The sequence below is a fragment of the Anolis sagrei genome, chromosome 2, assembly GCF_037176765.1.
Source record: "Anolis sagrei isolate rAnoSag1 chromosome 2, rAnoSag1.mat, whole genome shotgun sequence".
Taxonomy (NCBI): Eukaryota; Metazoa; Chordata; class Lepidosauria; order Squamata; family Dactyloidae; genus Anolis; species Anolis sagrei.
The window spans coordinates 259603367-259629870 of NC_090022.1; the positions used below are offsets into that span (position 1 = coordinate 259603367).

Below are 26504 nucleotides of genomic sequence, written 5' to 3' on the forward strand. Positions count from 1 at the left end.
CAATTTAATATTCTTGAATATATATATAGTCATGTTGTACCTACCCTAAAAACAAAAGTGTCACATGTACTAATTTTCTTGAAGGAAAACTAGTTTGGAATAATAGCTACTCACAGTAGCCAGGACTATATTGCCTTGTCTAGGGATATGTGTCCATAAGTGTGTTGAAACCAATGTACTGAAAAGTGGCAACTCATCAATTGGATTGCATATCATGATGCACAATCCAGAAGCCATTGGTTTGCTAACAAGGAACCACATCCAACACTTTTGGAGCAGTTTCACAACTATTCACTACAGGTCTCTGAAAAACAATTCTGAAAAGTGTGTACGTTTTTCTTAGAAAGTAACATGTTTGCACAATAAATCTCTTCCTGGTCTATACTGAGCTCCTATCCTGTTATGTCACTTCTGGTTTCATTTCCAGCTGATTTTCAGCCAATTTGGGGAGGTAAATATGTAAGACAGTGAAAATCTTGAGATGAATTTTGTCACAGTTATGGTCCAATTTGATTGGGAGAAAACACCTGAGGGAAAAAAATACAAAATAAGGGTTTTGGTGGTGGCAAAATGGGCGCTGAAGGCTAAAAGCAGCCTTTAGGTTATACTTTGCTACCCACCACTCACAAGTAACATCTGTTAGTCTGAGGAAAAGTGACTTGGTTGAGGCTACCTAGTGACATTGTAGCTGTGGATCTCTTTACTCACATAGATGCTAAATGTTACCCACTGGATCTAATCTTGCACGAGTACTAGCTCCACTCGATTTTGGTTATTAATTCACTAGGCCTGCCCAATAAATTCAAGATGAATAAGTGAGGGCATTTAGTTGTTAGGGGGAATGCAAGTGATACAAGTTGTGGGAATTATTTATTCCACATTCTCTTTAGAGGCAAATCACAATCATCAGCATGAATTTCAATAGTGAAATTGAGGGTGCCAGTAGTTGAAAAAGAAGAAGAAAGAAAACCATAGTCCAGATGTACCTTTGTAGAAGAGAGGAAGTACTTTGATTCAACATTGCTCATGCTTCTATTTCTTTATTTTAAAACATTTGACTTTTTTAAAATCATCTGTTCAGTGTAGGCACTCTAATTAGGGAAAGATTTGGCAGAGCAAGATTGGTTTTTCAGATAAAGAAATTGCATTGTCAGTGCTGTTTGATTTATTCAAAAATAGGGCTAAATGGACCATAATTTAGCATGAGAGCTCTAATACTTTCAAAAACAAGGCATTTAATTTTAGCTCCTGTTTTCCTGGCACAAAGAAGAAACATCTGCAGCTGTTTGTTACTCAACTTACTGAATGACATACTGATTTAGGTCAGTAACAAATGAAAAGTATTGGATTAATCTTGTCTTAACAATCTTTTAGATCATTAGTATAAAAACAATTCAAAAAAAGTACAGATTACATTAAACGATTTTTCATACATTGCAATAGCTATCCTAAAAGTAGGAGGCAGGTAGAAATCCTTGGAGAAAAGTCAATGTACAAGTAACAAGTATAGAAAAATAATACCTAGTTTCTAGGGACTATCGGTTGATTGGTTTATGGTCATTATTATGGCAGCATCCTTGGATTATAACAACTCTTTGATTCATTCATTCATTCGTTTGTTTGTTTAATTTATATTCTACTTTTTTCCTGTAAGGGACCGAAAGTGGCTCACACCCTGTAATAAAACGTCACAGCTAAAAACTAAAAAATTCAAACAGCATTGACTACAAACCACTTAAAATGTTACAGATATTTAAAACCATTAATAGCACATTAAAACCTACAAATATACTATCTCACCTAGTTACAGTCTTAGGGACATGCTAAACAGAAATTTCTTGAGCTGCTACAGAACAGAGAGCAAGGAGGGAGTAAGTGATCCTCCCTTGGCATGCCAGGTACTAGCAAAACATTCAGAAAATGATTGATTTATTTTCTGAACAACAAGAATAATAGAACAATTTTGGTCTTTTAAACCAAACAGTTCATGTAATGCAGACTGTCAGATAGTTTATGAGTGTGTGTGTGAACTCAATCTTGGCATGCTTGTTTTATATGCTTATCTGTATTGTTCAAATACAGACACAGTGGCCCAGAAGTCTCTCCTAGACACCTACACTCTCTAATGCAGGTTAAACAGGGTTAAATTGGCTTAGAGCTATGCTAGGAAAAGTTGGGGAACACTTCAGAGTTTTGGTGAAACTCCAGAGCAGCCCTGCACTTTGGGCAGACTTTAGACTATTGCTGTCTACACTCTGCCCAAACTTTTGGTTGCTCTGCTCTGAAATTTCACCAAAATTAAAATGCAGTTGTGATGCAAGAAATTCTGAGATTCTCATGATGGAAATTTTTTGAAAGAACAAAAAGAAATACTTCCCACAACTTTGCTTCTATTTTAAATTTACTATCAGATTTAAATTTACTACCCATATTTTTTAAGGTTGCCACATGTGAAAAATTTTAAGAGGGGGGGGGGGGACAAATGGACAAGCATCATAGGACAAATGCTTCCCCAAAAGACAGATAATAGCACATTCCTAATTCCTTCATGTTTCCTATTACTTTGGCTTCATAATGGTTTAGACGTGGGGTTTTTAACCTTTTTTTTGTTCCATGGACCCCTTTGCCAGTCACATGAAAACCACGGACCCCTTCTCAGAATGTAGTAGCAGATAGTTTTATGACACCCAACAGTGGCATGTTGCACAATACAGAGGGACTATGATTAAATGTCCCTGTTGGGCCTAACAAATACTGTCATTTCAAAGTATGGATGTTTTTTTTTTTTTTTGAGCTATTCAACAACTGTAATGTGATCAATGAAGGTGATTTCAGACTTGATAATGTTTACAAAGCCTAAGTGGAACTCTAGAAATTTTATGGACGACCTCAATGGCCTGAGGCCCAGGATATTTACCTGTGTATTTTATAACCATGCTGCTCATAGTCTTTGTAATGAGTAATGTGTTATAGTTTTATTTTTGTTTTTGTGTCATATAATTTCTGTTGTTTTAACCATTATTGTTTACTGCTTTGAGCCCCACCCATGGGAGAAAAGCAGGATATAAATAAATCAATAATGTGATTAGAATAGTACTGCAATTTACTGCATACATTCATAAGTGAAGAAAATGCTAGATTTCAGTTAGAGGTCAGAGAAAATAAATATAATAGACCCCCTGAAATCTTTCCATGGACCCCTGGTTGAAAATGCTTGATTAAGACAATTTGATTTCACCTACCATCTAATAAATTTCTTTCTTCTACCATGGCCTGGTCTGATCCCTCTTGTCTTTTACTGTGTCAATTCTAGGACTGTTGTTGACAGCTACTGCTAAAAAAAAAAACAACAACCCTTGGCTGATGTACAGTTGCAAGAGCATAACCATAATCACAGCCCAAATGTATTTTGAGCAAATTAAAATGATCATAAAGTGGGGAGTTAGGACACAGGTGGAATGAGTTTGTAGGGAGGCATGTGCACTCGGCAGAAGGGAGATTGGTTACATTATGAGTGGGGTTTTTTTGCTTCACATACTCTTTAAATTTGGTAATTTGAAATGACTCATAAGATCCAGATCATTACAGCCATTTTCTATCTCATACAGGTACATTATTTCACCTAGCAAATGCTGCTGACTGTCTTCCCTAGAATCTAGTTTAATATATTTAGTTGAACATCCAAAAATAGAAGTTCTTGTTAAGTCGAGTTGCTTTCCCACATAGGGAGTCCAACTCTGGCCTGGCTGACCCCTTTTTTCTCTTTGCTTCACACACGCCAGCACATAACTCCTACATATTGGAGACTTGTGACCTATTGCAGATCTAAAAGACTTCACGTGGTGTGGAAGGCTGGAGATTATCACACACGGGTAGCATAGTTGGAAAGTAGGTTAGAGTTTCATTAAGCCTCTTTGAGCATATGGCCTCCAGTTGTCATGGCTAAATGTTAATACAATTTATATGATTGCTTAGTGCTGGGAAATCGTTGACCCATTTACAGAGAAGTTAAAATCGTTAGTCTAAATTCCAGCATGGTAAAAGCAGTCACAATTACCTATCATACTCCTCTACCTGCATCAGACTTTTAAACTCACTAGACGTTTTCCACAGAGACCACAACAAAACCTGTCACTGAAATGTAATGCCTTAATAGAAATCTCATCAGAACCAAGAAGGCTTGAAGTATAGCACATCTTCCTGAAATGATGATCACTACTTTCAGTCATTTCCACAAACACACAAAAACAGTTCTATTTTTTTAAAAAAAAACCAAGCAAAGCAATTATGTGATCTTTTAATTACTCCTAAAACATTCCTGTTCTTTGTCCCAGCAGCTATGGTTTTTGCCATCAAACCTAATTTCAGTGTATATGGTGCATGGTTAGATGTGGAATGTAATTTTTGTAATGTCATTATCTAATTTTATTTTTTATTTTTTTATTTTTTTATTATTACTGCATTGAATGTTTGCTGTTACTTGTTGGAAACCGTCCTAAGTCCCCTTGGGGAGATAAGGCAGGATATAAATAAATAAATAGGGCAGGATATAAATAAAGATGATGATTTAATGTATTGAGGATGCCTGCCATAGATGCAGGCAAAACGTCAGGAGAGAATGCTTCTAGAACATGGTCATACAGCCCCAAAAAATGTACAACAACCCAGTTATTATTATTATTATTATTATTATTATTATTATTATTATTATTAGAAACACAACAAGATGAGTCCACAACAACAAGATCATTCTGCTGGCTGTTGTATTGAATCAAATGTCAGACACTTCCCAAGTGTCTAGGACTGTGTGATGTATCGGCAAATAATGCATGCAGATCCGAGTAGGGTGGCCTTTTGCAGCTGACAGATGGTAATTTTGTCAGCGCCAATTGTGTTTAAGTGCAGGCAAAGGTATTTAGGCACTGCACCCATTGTGCTGATCACCACTGGGGCCATCTTTACTGGCTTGTGTCAGTGACTTTGCAGTTCGATCTTTAAATCCTCATATCGTGTCAGCTTTTCCAGTTGTTTCTCTTCACTCCTGCTGTCATCTTGGATTGCAACATAGATTATCCATACTTTGCTTTTTAACACAATCATGAGGTCAGGACTATTATGCTATTATTATTATTTGAATGTGCCATGATGATTATGATGATGATGATGAGGAGGAGGAGAGTGATGATGAGGATGATGATTTATTTATCTAGAAAGATCAATGTAAATGCACTTCATGGGACAAAACAATAAGAGACAGCCAGCCTGCCAAAATGTTCTTTCTCTCTCTTCAAAGAAACATTGGAAGGAAGGCAGGAGTAATACAGACTTGTTCCTATGAGTTCTAGGAGAAGCAGGGCAAATTACTTAGTTGAGAGAGAGACAGGCAGGCAATAGACAGGCAAAGAGTAGAGGGAAATTTTGCTTCATCAATATTTTTAAGTGCACGTGCCTATTTGTGAAGTTTCTCACACTTTTCTGAATTTTGCAAGGCAGTGCACACCTTATAAATGGTGTAGAAAAATGTGTAAATTAAAGAAATGCACATAAAAACAGTGTACAGGAATACATGATACACATATATAATATTATGTATTAGGGAATGGTACATACAAAAATGAATATATTTTTATGTCTTAACACCCCACCCCCACACACACCCAAAAATGCAAAATAGGTCAGAATGGAATACATGTGAAATAACCACCTGGACTTAGAGTAAGTTGGTTTTCCTATCCCTAAATCAGTAATCAGGATGAAGTCATATAGGTAGCAAGGAAGGCGGCATTATATGAAACAATAGCAAAGGATTTTTTCTTTGTTGTAATCTCATTTCCTGGCAGACTGGAATCTGGGGCATTATTTAAGATTTTCAGCTTGAACTCTTAAGTCCTAAGGTACCTGATCTACAAGGTTAGGCCAGCATCATTGTGCCTGGCAGGATGATATCTGTACAGAGATATCTCCATAGAGTTACACACATTTGCCAGCTACTGTTGAAGCCAGCATGGTGCTGGTGGACAAGGACTACCGCAGATCATGATTTGAATTCTCCATCCACTCATGGAAGCCCACTGAGTGACTCTGGGCAAGTAATATTCTCTCAACCTAAGAAAAAGGCAATAGCAAACCTCAACTGAATAAGTCTTGCCACAAAAACCCAGGGAAGAGTTTATCTTAGGGTCTTCACAAGTCAGAAATGACTTGAAGATACACAACAAAATAAAAAAAGATAAAGGAAAATCAGATTAATAAAGCACTCAGTAATATCTGCTGCTGTACCACATTTTAGCCCCGTGTTGATATAGATATTAGGGCTGGGCGGTTTCGTTTCGTAATTTCGTAATTCGTTAAAAATTCGTTTTTTTATAACGAAGCGATAACGAGCCATTCAGGAGCTACTAAAAAACGAAACGAATTTTTAAATTCATTTCGTAATTGCTTCGGATTCGTTTTGTATTCGTTTCGCTATCGTTTTGAAATCGTTTCGTTATTATTTCCGTATGTCTGGGGCAAGTTTTATAGTTGTTGTTTGTTTAATCAGTGAAAAAAATTTATAAATATCACACCAACAGTCAACAACAGAGGGAGAGGGAAGCTTCAGAAGTTCCCCCTGTCCCATTTGGAGGTTTTTTAGCGTATTGCGCGGTCGCGTCCGCCATTAACGAATCAATTTGTAATTGTTTCGTAATTGTTTTGTAATTTACAAAATTTCGTAAATATCGAACTTTTTAAAAGAAAAATTTCAGAATTCTTTTAAAAATCGAACTCATGCTTTCAAAAATGGAACAAAGATATTAGGAACTTCATATGGGATGGAGGAAAGGCAAGGATAAAATTTAAAAATCTTACGGACGCTAAAAACAGGGGAGGATGGGGACTACCAGATATACAGTTATACTTTGAAGCCTGTGCATTATCGTGGGTTAAAATATGGGCCACTTTAGAGCAAAAGAAAATGTTGACATTAGAAGGCCACGATATAAGAAGAGGGTGGCACGCCTACCTTTGTTATGGGAAAGCGAAAATAGAATACAACTTTACCAATCACTATGTCAGAGCCGCCCTATTGAAAATCTGGAATAAATATAAAAATGTCATGTACCCTCAAATACCCATGTGGACGTCGCCAGTTGAGGCTCATCACAAAAGAGAAATACCGAAAAACAGATGGCTCAATTACAGACAATTGCTGACAAAAATTAACAACGAATGGCACCTGAGATCAATGGAAGAACTGAAGGGAGAAGACAAAGAAATAAACTGGTTACAATATATGCAAATCAAACAGTGCTTCAAGGAAGATCTAAAGGTTGGGTTCAGTGAAAAAGAAAGCTGCTGGGATATAATCATGAAAAAAGACAAAAAATTGATTAGATTATTATATAAGAACTTGCTTGAATGGAACACTGAGAGGGAGGTGGTAAAAGAGAATATGGTCAAGTGGGCTAGGGACGTAGGTCACTCCATCTTATTAAGTGAATGGGAGCAAGCATGGAAAACCAAACTGAAGTACACCAAATCCATCAATATTGTTGAGAACTGGTTTAAGGTTTTCTATAGGTGGCATCTGACTCCGGTCCAACTAGCCAAGTTTAGCAAAAACCCTAATAACCGATGCTGGAGGTGCGGAAAAGAAGCTGGCATTTATTTTCATATGTATTGGAGCTGCAAAAAAATAAAAGCTTTCTGGAAAATGATACACGAACATACACAAATCATTATAAAAACGAAATTTGACATAAAACCCGAATACTACCTACTAAATATAATGGAAATTGGGCTAGGGAAAAATGAAGAAATTTTTTTTTCTATTTATCATCGGCATAGCGCAAAAATGGAAAAGTAAAGAGATTCCCTCCAAGGAAGAATGGATAAAGAAGATAATAGACTACAGGAACTGTGATAGCCTATCGTCCTTACTAGAGGAGCAGAATAAGAACAAACAAACAAATTGGAAATACCTTAAAGAATACTTAAAAGGAAAAATCAAACTGGACATATAAATTTCTATGGGGAAAGAAACAAGAATTACGAGAAGAAGGCAAAAGAATAAAGGAGACAAATAACTACCCTCTGTGGACTGAACGGAAGTTGTATATACATGTGTGTATACCCCTACCCCAACAACCCCTCCCACTATCTTCTCATCCCCCTCCTTTCCCCACCCATACCCACCCACAATTCTGTCCTTCACAATCTGTCTAAATTCTGTGACTTTCTATCACAATGATTGTTCCCCCTCTTTCGTTGTAAAGAAAAACTGTATAAAAATATCAATAAAAAAAAAATCGAAACGCAAAACCCCCCAAAAAACGAATCGATTTTAGAAACAAATTTTTTCCGTGGTTGCCCAGCCCTAATAGATATAGAATGGGTGACTCCTCACTTTGCAACAGCAAATGTGAAAGGCATCTAGGAGTCTAACCCAATCACAAGCTGAACATGTCATTGTGGTGTGGTGGTTAAAAAACCTTAAATTCCATCTCTTTCTTAAATTTAATCAGAAGTCATTTACTCTTCAAAATCTGTTGACATTACCATCACTCCTTCTAGTTTCATATAGAATGTAAGCACAAGATTCCAGCCTTGTTCAATAGGATTATCCTTCAGTAGTTGAGTTAACTTGACAGTGCTAGGAAGCTTATAGGAACGGTAACTTTGCATTAAAATTAAGCCACTTTACTTTTGTAAGACCCCACCCCAACAAAACTGGATATCCAGCCACTCCTTGTTGGCATTTTTTTCTCCTCCCCTTTTCTGAGTTTTCTTCCAGCTCCCGTAATAGATCCTGAATATTATATGACCAAATACACTATATGTGTTGGGGTTCAGCCTGAGTTTGAACTTGAACCTGATTCTCTGTTTGTTCCTCCTGATGCTAATGAAAGTATATTTACTGATGCTAATGGAAATGTACCTTTTGATGCCAGTGCTCCTGAAATTAGTGAGGAAGGAACTTCTGTAGATTTGGAAAATGAAAGTACCAGTGTTCATGAGAATGTTTCAGAGGGAGACCTTGAACTTTCCCTCCCTTCTGCACCTGTTAACTGTAATGACAACAGAAGGGGCCAAATTTGGGAAGACAGAAGTAAATCACTCAGTTTGCGTCGATCCTCCCGAATTCAAGAATTAAAAACATTGGCTTCAAAAAAGAAGGGCGGTTCACGGAACCAATTCTTGAGTTTTAATTGCCTTACACTGTCTCAGTTCAGGCATCGTTTCAGAATTGATGAAGACCTTGGCAGTTCTCCCAGTTCCCTGGCCATAGTTTGGGAAGATTTCTAGGATATCAAGTATGGTTAGTGGATTGCTAACAGGTTCCAGTATTTCACAGTGAGGCTTTTGGTTTTGCTTTGTCCATTTAAATTCATGTTTGCTGATTTTGCTGTGGCTTTTGACTTGCATTTTTCCTTTATTTTGTAACCATTTTTCTTCAATAAAAAAGGATTGTTTTTCACAGCCAAGTGTGGTGGATAGTTATCTTAGGGCCTCGTTCCCTGCTCTGGATTGCAACAATATGAATATGCACTGGTAGGATATAGATATGTGTTTCCACAGTACAGATGAAGATATTGTTCTTTTTAAGTAGAATATAAAACTTACTGGTTTAAAGAACAGAATATTGATAAGAAGAAGAATAGGCTCACCTGATGAATATATCATATTCCCATTTTCATTTAGATCAGCTTCTTGAATTTATTTCATATTTAGCCATGATAGTCTTTGATGTGATATCCTGTTCCTGAGGTCTGCTAGCATAAAGTAATTAATAGGGACTCTTCAAGTACAAGGGTACATTAAAATTTAATATTTAACAAAGTCCCTTAACGAGAATATTTTTCACAGGTAAAAGTACAAAAAAAAAAAAAGCTAGAGCAAGTAGTCTTGAAATTTAAATTCTTGTTGGAAAGCATTTCCAGTGAAGGTCATTCCTAAATATTAATTGATTTCTAGTTTCATCCCCCGCCCTCATTTTCATTCTCTCATTGAGTACTGACTCTTTGCTTCCCTTTCTTAACTCCTAGGAGCATAGGAAGAATCCTTATTAAATTAATTTAATAATGTTAAATGCTAGAATTTGGAGAAATGGTTCACAAAAATAAATACAAATAATTATTGGACTAGTTTGAGTGGGTTTTCATTAATTTCTTCATTGATAAAACACCCAATTTGTTCTTTCTCATCTGTTTCCCCCCAGTTTTTTTAAAGGGATACATATTACCATAAAATATAATTTTAAATTAGTATTAGTATTTATTAGGTGTGTGCAAAGCTTCGTTTGTAATTCATTTTTCGGATCTATTCCATAACACTCATACATATGACTCAATATTAAGAGATGCCAGGGGACCCCACACAAAAAATGTAAGATTCAAAACACTGCCCTATGACTTTTGGATGAGTTATATAAGTCTCGTAAATGGTTCCAGGTCTCTGTCATGGGCACTGCTTCTTCCCTAAAAGGGTTGGGTTTTGTTTTCCCAAAGGGCCGTGAGGAGGATGTTGAGGCTGGAGTTGAGGGAGAGATGCTTGACTGGATGGCACTGATGACATGGAGGCAACCCAGAACCAACATTTTAAAAGTAAATTCTCCAACTTGGAGAAGGAAATCCAAGCTCTGCTTATTTATTTATTGTGTCATCAGCAACCATACAATTGTATTACATTTCTAACAGAACAAAACAAACAAACAAATAAAAAACCACAATTTTTGCAAACTTGGTAGTTGATTAAATGTCCTTTGACCAGTATCTGGCCACTTGGAGTACCTCTGGTGTTGCTGCAAGAAGGTCCTCCATTGTGCATGTAGCAGGGCTCAGGCTGCACTGCAGCAGGTGGTCTGTGGTTTGCTCTGCTGACCTGGAGGCAATGCAGCACCTGCATTTAAAAGTAACTTCTCCAACTTGGAGCTGGAAACCCCAAGTGTTTGAATGCGGGAAGTGAGTGGAATTCTGGGAAATTTTGAGTGAGGTCTTTTGCATTTTCTACAACAGGGGTTCTTGCCTTCCCAAAATTCATTTCTTAGAATTTTGCTTTCAACTTTGTGTCTCCTCCTCCTTCTCCTCTTCCTCCTACTTTTCCTCCATGAAAACTTTGGTGGGAGAGAACCTGTGTTGGTTCTCTAAAAGGGTTTTGAGATATAAAGGGATTGTTGGGAGTTGAATCTACCCTGTGAGGTAGGCAAAGTTGAGAGGCAGTAACTCTACAGTTTACCTAGTATGTTTCTTGTTGTTGTTGTTGTCATTGTCATTGTCATTGTCATCAAAGTATTGAAACATTTTTCTTATTGATCGCACAGGCCTAGTTATATCCTACCTTTTCTCACTCAAAGGTTTTCCCATTCTCCAAGACTGCTCATTTGACACCCACCCTGCCTATGAGGACAGGACAAGGTTAATTTCCCACATGTTCCTAAGTATTTGTACAAATAATGTTTGTGTTGCCCTATATTTAGGGGGCTTTAATGGGCTTTCAAATTAAATTGTAGTTCTAACTTGTAGGCCATGGAGAAAATCACTGCATTTTTCACAATGAGGACAATATTATTCTTTCTACTCTTTAGCGATGTTTTGTAGGAGACCTGCATATCTTGGCATGCACTTTATTTTATACACATTGTATAAAGGTTTGCATTTTATCAGACTGCTGCAAATGGCAAAGAAACAGCTGGATGATTATGAAAGGCATTAGGTGCTGTCATTGTGCCATTGTTCAGTTTCAGGAAGAAAGCCCTAGGCAATAGCTTCATTTTAGAAGTATCAGTCAAAAGATTTATATATAAAGGAGGACAGATTTACTTTATCAATCTTTTATTATAACATATGAATTATACATGCAGAACAAAACACAACTAGTTTTCAATCTGAGGTTGATTGTAATGTTGTTACTGGTAGATTTTTAAAAGGCAAAAAATGTTTCCAAATACTCTGAATGTAATCAATTTAAAAAGACATGCTTTTCTCATAAACAAAATCATTTAGAAGTGTCATAGTCCTGTACTTTTCATGCAAACTTTTTATACACATACAAAGTTCCCTCCCACCCACCCCCAAGTGGGAATGCCTTAATAAATTATAGATAGTGCAGCAATTCCATACATCGGCAAAGCAAAGCATGCTTCAAATCCTGGAATTATTGTCAGTTTAAATGGTCAATGGGCAAGGCAAAGGCAATTTAATGCTCATGGTTCCAATTGTTCTTTTATCCACCTTTTCACTTACGGTCTGATGTGGTGCTAGGCACTTCTTTTGCAGCTTGCTAGCCCCTTGCAACATATTTTAAATGTACATAAAAGCTGCATACATAAGGACTGACACCTTCACTTGGACTTGTTGGACCTTCTCTTATGAGCACAATTACAGTGTTGGAGATTGTCCCTATCCAACCTAAAAGACTATATGAAAGAGAAAACTCTTTTTGGTCATGATATGGAGTGCTCAATGGAAAAAACAAACAAACGTTTTTCTTCTAGTTTAGACAGACACATGCTCAATTTCTTCTGTTCTGTGGAAAGAAATGTCCCTATCTGCTAATGCTGCACCATTGAGGTGCATCTCAGTTATGATCCTTGCTTCTATAATTATGAAATAAAATTGGTATACCCTACTTTGTCTGTATGCTTGAAGGCCTCCATCATACCTGCAAGATGATGCATCCTAAACACCTAAAACATGAATAATACAGAATCCTTGTACATGTGAAATGTTGAACAATTTTGTTTCAAAACACAGACACACACACATATAATTGTCTGAAGGTCACCTATGCTGTCCCAACAGTGGAGAGCCAGGTTTAAGTGGTCTCATTCTGCATTGCACTTGCCACTAGTCTACAAGTCTCTTAGGAAGTAAAAGAATAGAAGCCTTAAGATTTGGTCCATATTTTAGGTAATTTTTGGTCAATCTAGAATGAGACTACTTAAACCTAGTTCTCTACTTTTCGGAAAGCATAGGTATTTGACTTTCTTTGTCTGTGTGTATATGTGTGGATATCACAGTTGGATTCCTACACATATTCGTTATGGCTTGCATTTCTTAAGAATCCCTCTGGTTGGAAATTATAGGCTTACACTGTAACTTATAATCATATCACTGGACTCCACCTCAAAGGTGATGGCTCTGCTAGTCAGAGTTTTCACAAATATCTACTAGGCATGTGCAATCCATAAAAAATGGTTCAAAAGTACTTACAAAACGGGAGGGGGGGGGCTTCGTTTCTAAAGTATTTCTAAAGTATACTTAGTGAAAAACTCATTACTATAATGAGACTGGAGCTGGTGGCGCAGTGGGTTAAAGTGCTGAGCTGCTGAACTTGCTGACCGAAAGGTTGCAGGTTTGAATCCGGGGAGTAGCATAAACTCCCACTATGAGCCCCAGTCCCTGCCAACATAGCAGTTTGAAAACATGCAAATGTGAGTAGATCAAAAGGTACCACTCCAGCGAGAAGGTAACGGCACTCCTTGTAGTCATGCCAGCCACATGACCTTGGAGATGTCTACGGACAATGCCGGCTCTTCAGCTTAGAAATGGAGATGTGCACCAGTCTCCAGATTTGGACATGACTAGACTTAATGTCAGGGGAAAACCTTTACCTTTTATAATGAGACTAATGAAATTTTGTTACTATTTTGTTACAGTAATTGTGTATGCACATAATTAAATTATTATCATTGTAGATCCTATATCCCTAATTTTTAAAGCTGTTGGAGTGAAACTTGCTACAAGTCGAGCTCATTTACCATGGTTAGCTCACCAAATCTCAGAATGTTTCACTTATCCATGGAGTTTTAGGAAATTTTCCAAGTTTTTATTTATTTATTTATTTCCTATGAAGGTGCTTGGGTTGGGTGGGGGAGTAGTACTGACTTCTATTCAAAGACTTGGGGAATAAAAACAGAAAGGGAACTCTACAAGAATTCTCTTCATTGCTATTTTCCTGACACACAAGCAGCCTCTCCCTCAGGAATTTGAATATTCTTTCTAAACCTTCATTCTCTTACCAACTCAACACTTATTCATGCTCGTACTTTAACATCTGGTGAGGTAAGGTTGGAGTCATCAGCCATGTAATTAATTGGAGGGTAAAACCAGATTTAAAACTGAGAAAATTACATTTGCAAAGGGTTTTGCTAGCATTGTCTAAGCCTTTCATGGCCGGAATCCCTGGGTTGTTGTAGGTTTTTTGGGCTATATGAACATTTTCTGGAAGCATTCTCTCCTGACGTTTCACCTGCATCTATTGCAGGCATTCTCAGAGGTTGTGAGGTCTGTTGGAATCTAGGAAAATTGGGTTAATATATCTGTGGAAAGTTCAGGGTGGGAGAAGCAACTCTTGTCTGTTGGAGCTAGGTATGTATGTTCCAATTGGCCACCTTGATGATCAAGGAACATGAAAGGCACTGCAGATTGCTTCAATCAGAGAAGTCAGCCATAGCAGAGCACCTGATGAACCAACCTGGGCACAGCATATTATTTGAGAACACAGTAATGCTGGACCTACCACGTCAGACTACACAGAGAAGCCATTGAAATCCACAAGCATGTGGACAATTTCAACAGAAAGGAAGAAACCATGAAAATGAACAAAATCTGGCTACCAGTATTAAAAAAACTCTAAAATTATAACAGTAAATAAAGAACAAAACTCAAACACAGGGGAACTCCAGACAAGAAACGTTCAGGGACAGCTAATCACCTCTCAACAAAGGATTCCCCCAGCAGTAACAAGCCGCACCTTAAAATTGTCAGGCCATCAAATGCTAATCAAGGTGGCCAATTGAAACATTAACACCTAGCTTGAACAAACAAGGGTTCTTTCTCCCACCGTGGACTTTCCGCAGATATATAAACCCAATTTCCCTAGTTTCCAGCAGACCTCACAACCTCTGAGGATGCCTGCCATAGATGCTGGTGAAACGTCAGGAGAGAATGCTTCCATACAACCCGAAAAACCTACAACAACCCAGGTTTAGCTAGCACCTAACAGATGTAGATGGCCATACCTACTACAGCCTGGGGCACTTCCATAAAATGTAAGTAAAACAACTTTAAATTCCAAAAGAGAGAACAGTAGAGTTGAACTAATAAAACATCTTATAAAATCAATAGGCCTGACTTGTTAGCTAATGAAAATTGAAAGTTGCCGAGAAGGGCTGGAATGCTGACTGACAGTTTTGTTCAATGTGTTTTTGTTGCAAAGGTTAAGTCACAGGGGACTGATACACTTTGGATTTCTGGTGATTTCTTTTATCAAGAGAAAAAAATCAATGGAAATTTTCTTTGCTCAGCCTCCTTATGAGTAATTTGGCAAGTGATTTACAAAGCTCCATCTAAGGACTATACATAAATTAACGATTTATTCTTAATTCCTAGTGTATTTCACAAAGTAGTTCCTTTTTAACAGCATTTTTAAGTGGATGTCCATGACTATTAAAATGCACTTATCACCTTTCAGGGTCGGCCTCTTAATCACTCATCATTTTCCTTTGTGCATCTAGAGAATATATTTTGAAGTCAATTAACAGTGAGTGAATTTCTCCCCTTAATCCAGATTTCCAAATTGCACTTTTCACTGCATAATGTACAGGCAGTATGATAAATTAGACATGAAGTGTTTAATTTAAATTTCCTTTGTGACATACTCTGTACTTGTTCATGAAACATTCTGTTATAATTCAATTCCCTGTCTCCCTTTAAAGTTTGAGCTTTTTCCTTCCTGGGTTGATTCTCCAGCCCCTACCCATGTGCTCTCACAGTGATCCAGGCAAGGGTCAATACGTATTTTTAGCTACTCCTGGGAAGGATGCCTTAGCTTTGGGTAATGCCCCGGTCAGTTTCTGGATGAGCTGAGGCACCAAATCAGTATCTAAACTCGAATTTTCCCTGCACATGCCATGCTCTCATTAAATAAACTGAGACCTTCTTCAGGCCCTGGAGCTCAAAGACTCTTCACTCATCTGCCTATTTTGAGAGCTTGGACTGAGCCTTTAGACTGATCTATTAATCACTATGCTTTGCCTGGGGCCTAAACCTCACAGATACATTAATGGTATATCTCCATCCTGTGGGGAAGGTGTTCTGTTCACTCAATGTTGAAGAATTGACTTTAAAGGAACAATATCTAGAGCTGATATTACTCCTTTAAAGTTTGTAGAAAAGTCCAAAGTAGAATCACTGTTCTACTGGTATGAAAGCCAACAGCCACTACTGATGAAAACATGAAAAAGGTTTATGCTAAATTCTTTCTCCCTATCTCTATTATGAGGACTAGAATGACTTCTGATACACAAGGATACATTCCACCAATCCGGAAATCCAATTAGAAATCCAGGATAACTAAGTACTTTGAGATCCCTATGCATAGGAGAAACTCTCATATGAAGGCTCATTGCCCTTCTGTGAGAAAAATCATATGATACAACTAATTTTCTACTAGGCACAGAATGACTGGGGAGTGACAGTTAGGAGGCATTGGTTGCATCAGTGACAAGAGGAGAATATGAAACTTCCACACTGACCAAAACAAATACATATGCTTCTGCCACTATTGATTTAAATTTCTTCTCTAGGAATCTCTAGATCTTTCAGCATGACAATTACATTGGCAGATCTAGAGATTCCTAGAGACATACTCTATTAGAAACATCTAGGTCCTCCCACATGACTCAATGATAAACTTCTACTGGAAATTGACCGTAGAGTTGCAGGCAAAGGCCTAGACATTCCTAGAGAGAACATTTAAATCAAATTCTTTATTTAAATATTGCAATTATTTTGGCTGATGAGATAGTCAAATTAATTAGGATTGTTGTTGTATGCTAGCAAATAGTTTCAGACTTAGGGCGACCCTGGGGCCCTTTCCATACAGGTGTATAAAATCCACATTGTACTGGATTATATGGCAGTGTAGACTCGGATAACCCAATTCAAAGCAGATATTATGGGATTCTCTGCCTTGATATTCTGGGTTATATGGCTGTGTGGAAGGGCTGAGTAAATGATCTTGGAGGGCCTCATCCATCCCACAGGCCTCAGCTTGGGGACCCCTGACCTAGAGGAAATGACCTTGTTGACTTAAGCCTATGTGCAAAATAAAGATATGGTTGATGTGATTTGTCTACTTGAAAAAATGTCCAAGTAACACATTTTTCAAAGGGAGGTCATAGCTTATGCATTTTCCACCTGTGTGACATAATACCTGTAATGCTGCCCCAATCAACCTTTTGAAGTTGTAGAGCAAGTGTAAAGAGGCCACCAATTTGTAAAGAATCCACCACTTTGTAAGGGTTTATTAAATTGATAGCGTAGCTAATAGCTAGTAATATTGAAATGGTCTTTCTTCAAGGTGTAGTGTGACTTAACTTGGAAAGGATTTGTAACAGAGACCAGGCTTTATAAGAACTGTAACAAGTTTATTGAAATGTAGCAGAAGCTTGATGTTTTCAATGTTTCTTGACTCTTAGAGGCACATATCTTCAGAGGTTACATTTATAACATTCCTAAAAACAACTCTGGAAAGGAATCTCCTTCTCCTAAACAGGTTTCAAACTTATTTTTCTTCAAACTGTGTTTCTTTCCTTTGTGATATTTCTGTTGCAATAAAGATTCTCACTGGGTTTCTCTCACCCTTTCTACTCATACACTAAATACTAATATAAATAAGTCAACTCAACTTAGCTAAACTACCTAGGCTAAAAGCCAAAACCTTCCTGATTCTCACTACAATAGAATCAGCCTTTCCGTGTAGTTTTTAAACTACAACTACCTTTCTGGTTCTCACTACTACAGAACCAGCCACTCCTGTAGTTTGCTGACTACAGACTGACCATTTTAAAATGGCTGCCCTGCCAAGTAGCAGTTGGCTCTGCCCCTATTTCCATGGTAACCCAGCTGAAAGTGAGCTGAGCTGGCTACCATACCCCCCCCCCCCCCAGTTATGCAACTTTAAATACTTACCCTCTCAAACGCCTATCTATAATTATACATAACTGCAGGTTAAAATTCACACTTCACCACAGCAAGTTTTCAAGTGCAATGATGCTTTTTTTATGCAGATTACCTGGCATCTTCATACTTGGTTCTGAACAACTGTCTATAAAAAGATCAATATCATAGGGAAGCGTGTTGGTAGCTGTTAGTCCTCTCACGCAAAGGATATATGCCTTTTTCCTGAAGTCCTTCAACACTCTGGAGAAAGTTTCTTAGCTTTCTAGAGCAAATTGGCTCATCCACCCCACTGTCAGCAGAATGACATCATTAGAACTAGCCCATCAGATATGAAATTATGTACCATATGCATCCCCTTGTTTTCAAAGATTTAAGGATCAAGCTATATCCATCTACAGTGAAGCAAGTGTGTTTTTGAAGCCATCTATTTAAATTGATATAAGAATAATAGTATCAAAAATCAAACCATTTGTTTATAAGTTCAAGCAATTTGCCACCAGAGTTCAAAGCAGAGGATAATCTGTTTACTGTATTCACCCCTTATCCACAAGATGCCCTGTGGCTGCCTGAAACCACGGACAATACTGAATCATATAGCAGTTATATTTTCAGTCTGAGGTTGATCACAACCAACTGAAACTGCAGGAAGCAAACCATAAATAAAGAAGTACTACACAGTATTTTCACACTAGTTGTTCCTGGGTAATTATAAGTAAGGAAAGTGATCCCACGGAAAAGGAGAGACAGCTATAATCTCAACCCTACAACAGAGTGAAATAGAGGTATGTAAGAATATAAAGTTCATTTTGAATTTACTGCAGGTAGTCTCCAGTTCAGATGAAGATGACATACTTCAATGCTCATGTCTACCGAATGGGCTTTAAATTTTTTAAAAAAGTATTTTGTTCTTGTTAGATTTCCACCACCTGTTCTTAACCTACAACATTATCAACTACAGTATATATTCTTATGCATAACTCCACAATATTTTGTCATAGGTTGAAAATATTTTATTTCCCTTTTGTAATGCAGGATTGTCCATACTTTTGTTGACCATATATTGAGTTGTTCCTATGACATTGATGTCATGATTCTTCTTATAGGCGGTCATCATACAATACACTTAGATTATGTTAGAAGCATAAAACATGCCATAATGTTCATTGGCAACCCTCTCTCCATGTATAATAACAGTCCCCATCTCCCATCTGTTAGGAACATCCATTAATTAATGTATTTTTGATGCTAGGAACAATGACAGGAGAATCTGTTTGTAATATCAGATTATATTTGAGATTTCAGCTTGAAATAAATACTAATGTGGACTGTTTTGAAACTGGCTATTAGTCAATGTACTTACTTATTTAGGTGATCCCTCGTTGGATGAGTAGGATAGTCTTCCAGGATCAGTATTCTTGTGGGTCCATGGAGCCCTATTCTTGATCTGCATCTTCTTCAGTGAGGGCATTGGTTTCCAGGTGGAAGGCGGTCTTGGACGAGGTTGGCTTGATGCGCCTTCCTCTTTGCACATTTCTCTCTTTCACCCTCCATATGTGGCTCTTCAAATTCTGCAGCACTGCTGGTCACAGCTGAACTCCAGCTGGAGCACTCAACGCCTGGGCTTCCCAGTTCTCAGTGTCTATGCCACAGTTTTTAAAGTTGGCTTTGAGCCCATCTTTCAATCTCTTTTCCTGTCCACCAACATTCCGTTTTCCATTCTTGAGTTCGGAAAAGAGCAACTGCTTTGGGAGATGGTGGTAAGGCATCCGGGCAACGTGGCCGGTCCAGCAGAGTTAATGGCGGAGGACCATTGCTTCAATGCTGGTGGTCTTTGCTTCTTCCAGGACGCTGACGTTTGTCCGCTTGTCTTCCCAAGAGATTTGCAGGATTTTCTGGAGGCAACGCTGATGGAATCATTCCAGGAGTTGCATATGACGTCTGTAGACAGTCCACGTTTCGCAGGCATAGAGAAGGGTTGGGAGGACAATAGCTTTATAAACAAGCACCTCGGTATCCCTACGGATGTCCGGTCCTCAAACACTCTCTGCTTCATTTGGAAAAATGCTGCACTTGCAGAGCTCAGGCGGTGTTGTATTTCGGTGTCAATGTTGACTTTGGTGGAGAGGTGGCTGCAAAGATAGTGGAAATGGTCAACATTTTCTAATGTTACACCATTAAGCTGTATCTCTGGCATTGGAAAGGGATTGGCTGGTGACTGCTGGAACAAGCACTTTGGTTTTCTCGATGTTCAATGACAGGCCAAGCTTCTCATATGCTTCTGCTAAGGTGTTTAGAGTGGCTTGTAGATCTTCTTCTGAATGCGTACAGACAGCATTGTCATCAGCATACTGCAGTTTTATAACAGATATTGTTGTAACCTTGGTTTTGGCTTTCAGACTGCTGAGGTTAAACAGCTTGCCATCTGTCTGATAGATTATTTTCACCCCGGTGAGAAACTTCCCATCAACAAGGTGAAGTATCATAGCGATGAAGATGGAGAATAAAGTTGGGGCAATAACACATCCCTGTTTGACACCTGATTCCACCTTAAATGGGTCACTTTGGGAGTCATTGCTGTCCAAGACTGTTGCCATCATGTCATCATGGAGGAGCCACAGGATGTTCACAAATTTGTTAGGGCACCCGAGTTTTTGGAGGATGGTCCAGAGAGCGCTGCGATTCACTGTGTCAAATGCCTTTGCAAGGTCAATGAATGCCATGTACAAGGTTGATTTTGTTCCCTGCATTTTTCTTGGAGCTTTCATGCAGTGAAAATCATGTCCACCGTTCCTCTGGAGGGGCGGAAGCCATTCTGGGATTCTGTGAGGATGTCTTCTGAGAGGGGTAGAAGGCAGTTTGCAAGGATTCTTACAAGGATTTTCCCAGCTGAGGTTAGAAGGGAGATACCTCAATAGTTCCTGTAGTCTGTTCTCCCCCCCCCTTTTTTTTTTGAAGAGGGTGATGATGGTGGCATCCTTGAAGCCTGCTGGGATTTTCTCAGTCACCCACACTTTTTCTATGAGCTGGTGGAGTTGTTGTGTCAGCTCAGATCCTCCCTCTTTAAGGATTTCAGCAGGGATCCCATCAGGTCCGCTGGCTTTGTTATTTTTTTTTTTTTGTTGGCTGATGGCATTGCTGACTTCTTCCAAACTAGGCAGTGCTGCAAGCTCATCCCTGGTTTGTTGTTGCGGGATTTGTGAGAGAACCTCTTTGGCCACATTGGAGCTGTGGTTCAGGAGGCTTTGGTAGTGTTCTTTCGAATGTAGTGCAATTGATTTTTGGTCCTTCAGGAGTTTGGTTCCATCTGATGAGAGTAGAGGCTGTATGCCATAGTTTCTTGGACCATAGATGACCTTTGTGGCTTTGAGAAATCCCTGAGCATCATGGGTATCTTCCAGGTGTTGGATTTCTTCAGCCTTCTTTGTCCACCAGATGTTCTTGAGTTCTATTGCCTTCTTTGTCCACCAGATGTTCTTGAGTTCAGCTTTTGCGCTGGCGTAGATCTTTTTCTTAGCAGCACAGTTGATGTCTCTCTGTCATGTTTGGAAGGCTTTCCTCTTCTTGTCAATTAGCTGTTGGATCTCGCTATAATTTTCCTCAAACTAATCTTGATGTTTCTTGGTTTGATATCCAATAGTTTCTTCACAGGCTGTGATGATGGAGGTCTTCAGTTTGTTCCAATGTTCCTCAACATTTTCGGGGTGTTCTGTGGGTAGATGGTCTTTGAGTGCTGTTTGGAGAAGGGCTCATGTGGAGGGCTCCTGAAGGGCTTGGGTGTTCATTTTGCACCTTGTCTTTCTTCCTTGGAGTTTGCACTTGGGGGCAATCTTAATAGCCATTGTGGATCGGATTAGCCTGTGGTCTGTCCAGCAGTAGTCAGCACCTGTCATGGCTCTTGTGAGAAGCATGTCACGATGGTCTCTGGCCCATGTGATTATGTAGTCTAAGAGGTGCCAATGCTTTGACTGGGGGTGCTTCCATGATGTCTTCAACGTGTTTGTCTGGTGGAAGAGCATGTTGGTGATGACAAGGTTGTGTTCCACACATGTGGTGAGAAACAGGATGCCATTCGAGTTACTGTTTCCAACCCTGTCCAATACACAATGGACGGATTTTTTTTTTAAAAAAAATCATCCATTAAAAAAAATCTTCCGTAAGGTCTCTCTTTTCCCTCAAATCTTAATTCAACCTCTGCTCAAATTTATAAAATATAAAATAAAGACATTTCTGATTGTTCTCCATTTGTGTGTGTCTGTTTGACAGCCTGATAAGCTGTTTCAGGTTTTTTAAATTGCACATGTACTGGACCAGTCTACACAAAAGGAAGGGAAGAAAAGCACATGTTTTGCATGACTGCAAGGATATACAGTCATGCAAATGTGCACTTTTTCAGGTGGAATAAGGTTATAAGAACACTTTTTTTAATACATGCTTTTTACCTCTCAATTTGCTCCCTCCCTCATGATGGCTAAACATCTTTTAGCCACCACTACCCCCCTTTAAACTTGGTTACTTCTGGGTTTTACAGCATATGTAGAAAGGCCCTAAGACTGGCAGCATTAAGATTCCATTTTCCTAGTGTGTATACTACCAGAGGTTGGTACTAGCTGTTGTCAAGGCTACTACTAAACTTTTCCACATTCTAGTATTTAGAAACTCAAATATTGCCATAAAGATGACATTTTTGTGTGACATACATACTTTATTCTTTTGCTTTTCTTTTTATTTATGTGATGATTGTTGTTCCTTCCAACATATTAATAAAGCAGCTGGATGCTGTAACATACTGTAACCACTTGAGAAAATAATTTCTCTATTCTCAAGCAAAATATTACATATTATTTGAAAAATGCTTTCAAGTTAAAACACAGCATTTCCCCACCTGTAGATGCATCAGGGTTTTGCTTAGTCAGAATGTACATTGATTTAACCATAGCCAATTGCCCTATTCTCTCACACAATGAAAACATTCATCCATCAAACAAGAAAGAGAAGTTTAATTGTTTTTCCCCATCTTTCTAATATGAAAATATTTAACCCCAAAGAGATTTGAGTTTAATAGCAGTCACTCCAATAGTTTTGCTCTAATATTTGTTTTATATAGATTGGTCTCTTGAAAGTCACATGTAACAATAAATTTCTAATGTGAGTCCAAATCAATGGGGATGACTTTCAAAGGATATCTTGAAACTGGGACACTGAAAAAAAACAAAACCTTTTTGTATATAAAACAAACACACCAACAAACAAACCCATTACAATTGCAGTTTTTTTTTTTTTTGCATGAGGGTTGGACTAGATGGCCCATGAGTTCTCCTGGATTCATCACTGAGTCTGGCACCCTTCAGTTTTTTCCTAAAAGACATGAGGGTGGGGGCTGCTCTAATGGTAAAAGATCTGAAAGTCAGGCCCCACAATGAACAGTTTAAGGAGTTGGACATGTTTAGCTTAGAGAAGAGAAGATTAAGATGTGCCATGATAGCCTTATTTAAAGAATGTCATATTGAAGGTAGAGCAGACTTGTTTTCTTCTGCTCTCTACAGACTAGAACACAATGGATTTGAACTGCAAAGGAAAAAATGATTCTGTCCTTAAGGAGTGTGTTGATTGTGTATTCCTGCATGGCAGGGGATTGGGTTAAATATTCCTTACAGTTGCTTCCAGTACTACAATTCTACCCTGCTCTTTAATGATTAATTGACCCAGAGCTGGATATCATTCTGAAACACCTTTATGTTATTGGTACATTATAACTGTGCACTTAACTTTGAGGTCAGGGTGGCTTACAATTCCTTGTGTGACTCAGATCTATGAGTAACAAATCCTTTTATTGTGTTCTTTTTCTGAAATCTTTCATACCAGTTTAATCAAAAGGGAGTGGAAGTTTAAAGTTGTCTAAACCAAATGTCATTAGTCCTAATGGTTTGCTTCTGACATTTTTAGGAAAGAATGTTTCTGTAACATACAATTAGAAGTAACCCTTCTGACTAAGTTCATTATCATATGAAATCATGTAGTAAGCACAATCCACATTTTATAGGAAAGTTTTCTGGTTTTAACCAATGTTATGTTTGGAGTTTATGAGAAGAAAGCACAGAAATCTGGTAGGAAATAGAAATTTAGCAGACTTTAATGTTTGTCTAGATATCTAAGTGAATGCATTTATGGAATTCTGGTTTGGAATTCCCCTCTGGTGTTTACAACCAGTTCTTGAAGTCAAGCTGCATGCAAATGTGTACAATAGCACACATGTTAGCCTCTTCATTGAAATGGTAGCTTTGAAACTGATTCAGAAATTCCTTATTTGAAATTTTGACTTAAAACACAAGAAGCCAATTACAGTTATGGCTTATATCAGAAGATATGTCCCCTATTTTCCCTCTACCCTTTGTCTGCTCCTCCCTGACCTGGCACCCTCAAATTCTGCTCCAAAAAAACAAACATTCATGTAACATACTGTGATGAGATCCCTCTTCAGACTCCCCCTGCAGTTCCAATCTCCTCCTTTTCTTTCTGCTTCTTCTGCTCCTGTGGTGGAGGCTCCTTCTTTGGAGGGTTTTAAGCAGAAGCTGGATAGCCAACTGTCAGGGGTGCTTTGAATGCAATTTTTCTGCTTCTTGGCAGGGGATTGGACTGGTTAGCTCATGAGGTCTCTTTCAATTCTATGATTGTATGATTTTATGATTCTTATTATATTTATTCCTATCCTACTTTCTCTCTCTCAAAAGACACTCATAGTGGCTAACAATGCTAAAATCTACAACATACAAACAACATATAAAATAGAATTAAACACAGAGCTACTAAAATAAAATATTTAAAAAGCATTAAAACTATTAAAACCTATTAATATACCGTACATAAAACATACACCGCACCCCCTGGCTTGGTCTTAAAAACTTTCTCCTGTTTTACCCGTAAGATCCCTTCCTGGATCAGGCACTTGGACCTCAAGAAGATCTCTCTATACCAGACATGCGACTATGTTGGCCAATTGTGATAAAATGTGACCAGTTCTTTCCTTCAATTTTTAATGAAACAGGCACAGCTTTAGAACACAAAACAAAGATTTATTATATAAATTTTAGATTAAACTCCTTCCCCAATAACAGCTACAAAACTCAGCAGATTTTCATCCTACTCTGTCTTAACTATATTGGTTATTACCTTTAAAGCCCTACATAGTTATGGGCCAGGCTCTCTATGTGATAGTCTTCACCTATATAATCTGCTTTAAACACTTAGGCTCTCTGAAGGATATTTACTTCAATCCACCAGAATTAACCATCCAACTGTCACACAGAGTACATTTCTTTCAGCCACCCCCAGGACTATTGAATGACCTGCCAAAAGACTTTATTGACAGCTGAATATGCTGTTTGAGATTAAAACTTCACTTAAAACCAATCTCTTGCAGTAGATTAAAACAACACTAAAAACTAATCTCTCCCAGCAGGTCCTCCTTGACATTTTTAAAATTATTATTATTAAAAGAAGAATTGGCTGTTATTAATATGTATTTATTTTATATGCTCTTTAAATTGTTAGGTATTTTTAAGCTGATGATAAGTATTTGTGACTTAACTTATTGTTGTATAACACAACTACTAGTTTCTTTGAGCGATGTCCCCAAAAATAATTCCCCAAGAAATGTTTTGGGCCTCTCAAAGTCCTCCAGAGCACTTATATCATATGCTTCTAGTATTGTCAAAAATAGGGCTCACTAACATCCATGGTTTCAGATATCCACAGGGGGTCTTGAAATATAACTCCACATATATGGGGGATATATTGTTTCAGTTGTTCTCCATCTTGATGCATAGGAAGTGGTGGATTGAAAGTGATAATAATGATATTTATTGCTATTTCATTTTTCCTTATCTGACACTTTAACAGACAATTCTATAATTTGTATCCTTCTCCCCCATAGGGCTCATTTTACAGCCTTCCCTGTGTTGTAATTCTGCAATTGGCTGGATCTAACCAATGTTGCCCAGCTTCTCTTCTCATAAAAACATATTATGATGTGTTCAATAACGTTTAATGTTTTATCAGGGGAGTGTCAATGTTGATGTTTTATACTGTTTTTATCAATGGCATTGAATTGTTGCCAACATTGTGAACCGCCTGGAATCCCCTTCAGGGTTGAGAAGGGTGGCATATAAATACTGCAAATAAATATTTTTGTTTCAGTAATGTCATATTTAAATGGTCTAAGATTCTTAAGCACAGTTATAATTTGTTTTCTTTTTGTGTTTGCAGCACTGGATGAAGAAGAACCAACTTCAACAGGTAAGATAGCCTTAACAGTGTATGCTCAACAATGCGATTCTAACTCAAAAGATATCTCACTAGTGGGAAGTTGGAAGTATGATGAAGCTTCTTGTACTGGCTAAATTGTGTGCCTGGCAACATAAAGCAAGTAAATTTCAGAGATCAGCTGGCAGAGGAGTTTGCTGACAAGCTGCTCTATTCTTTCAGCTCAGCCAGCAAAAAAGGCCAAGAGAGAGGGGTTGAATAAAAGTGGAGTAACAAAGGAGTTGAGTTTTTCCAAGTCCA

At 38.1% G+C, this 26504-nt stretch overlaps 1 protein-coding gene across 2 annotated transcripts in view; it reads left to right on the forward strand.

Annotated features, from left to right (window-relative positions):
- Positions 1-26504, forward strand: part of EDIL3 (EGF like repeats and discoidin domains 3) — a 325907-nt gene that overhangs the window by 114584 nt on the left and 184819 nt on the right. For both annotated transcript variants that reach the window (XM_060761741.2, XM_060761742.2), the window contains one exon: positions 26208-26237. In XM_060761741.2, coding sequence (XP_060617724.2) covers positions 26208-26237 — 30 coding nt within the window. The remainder of the gene's footprint in view (positions 1-26207; positions 26238-26504) is intronic.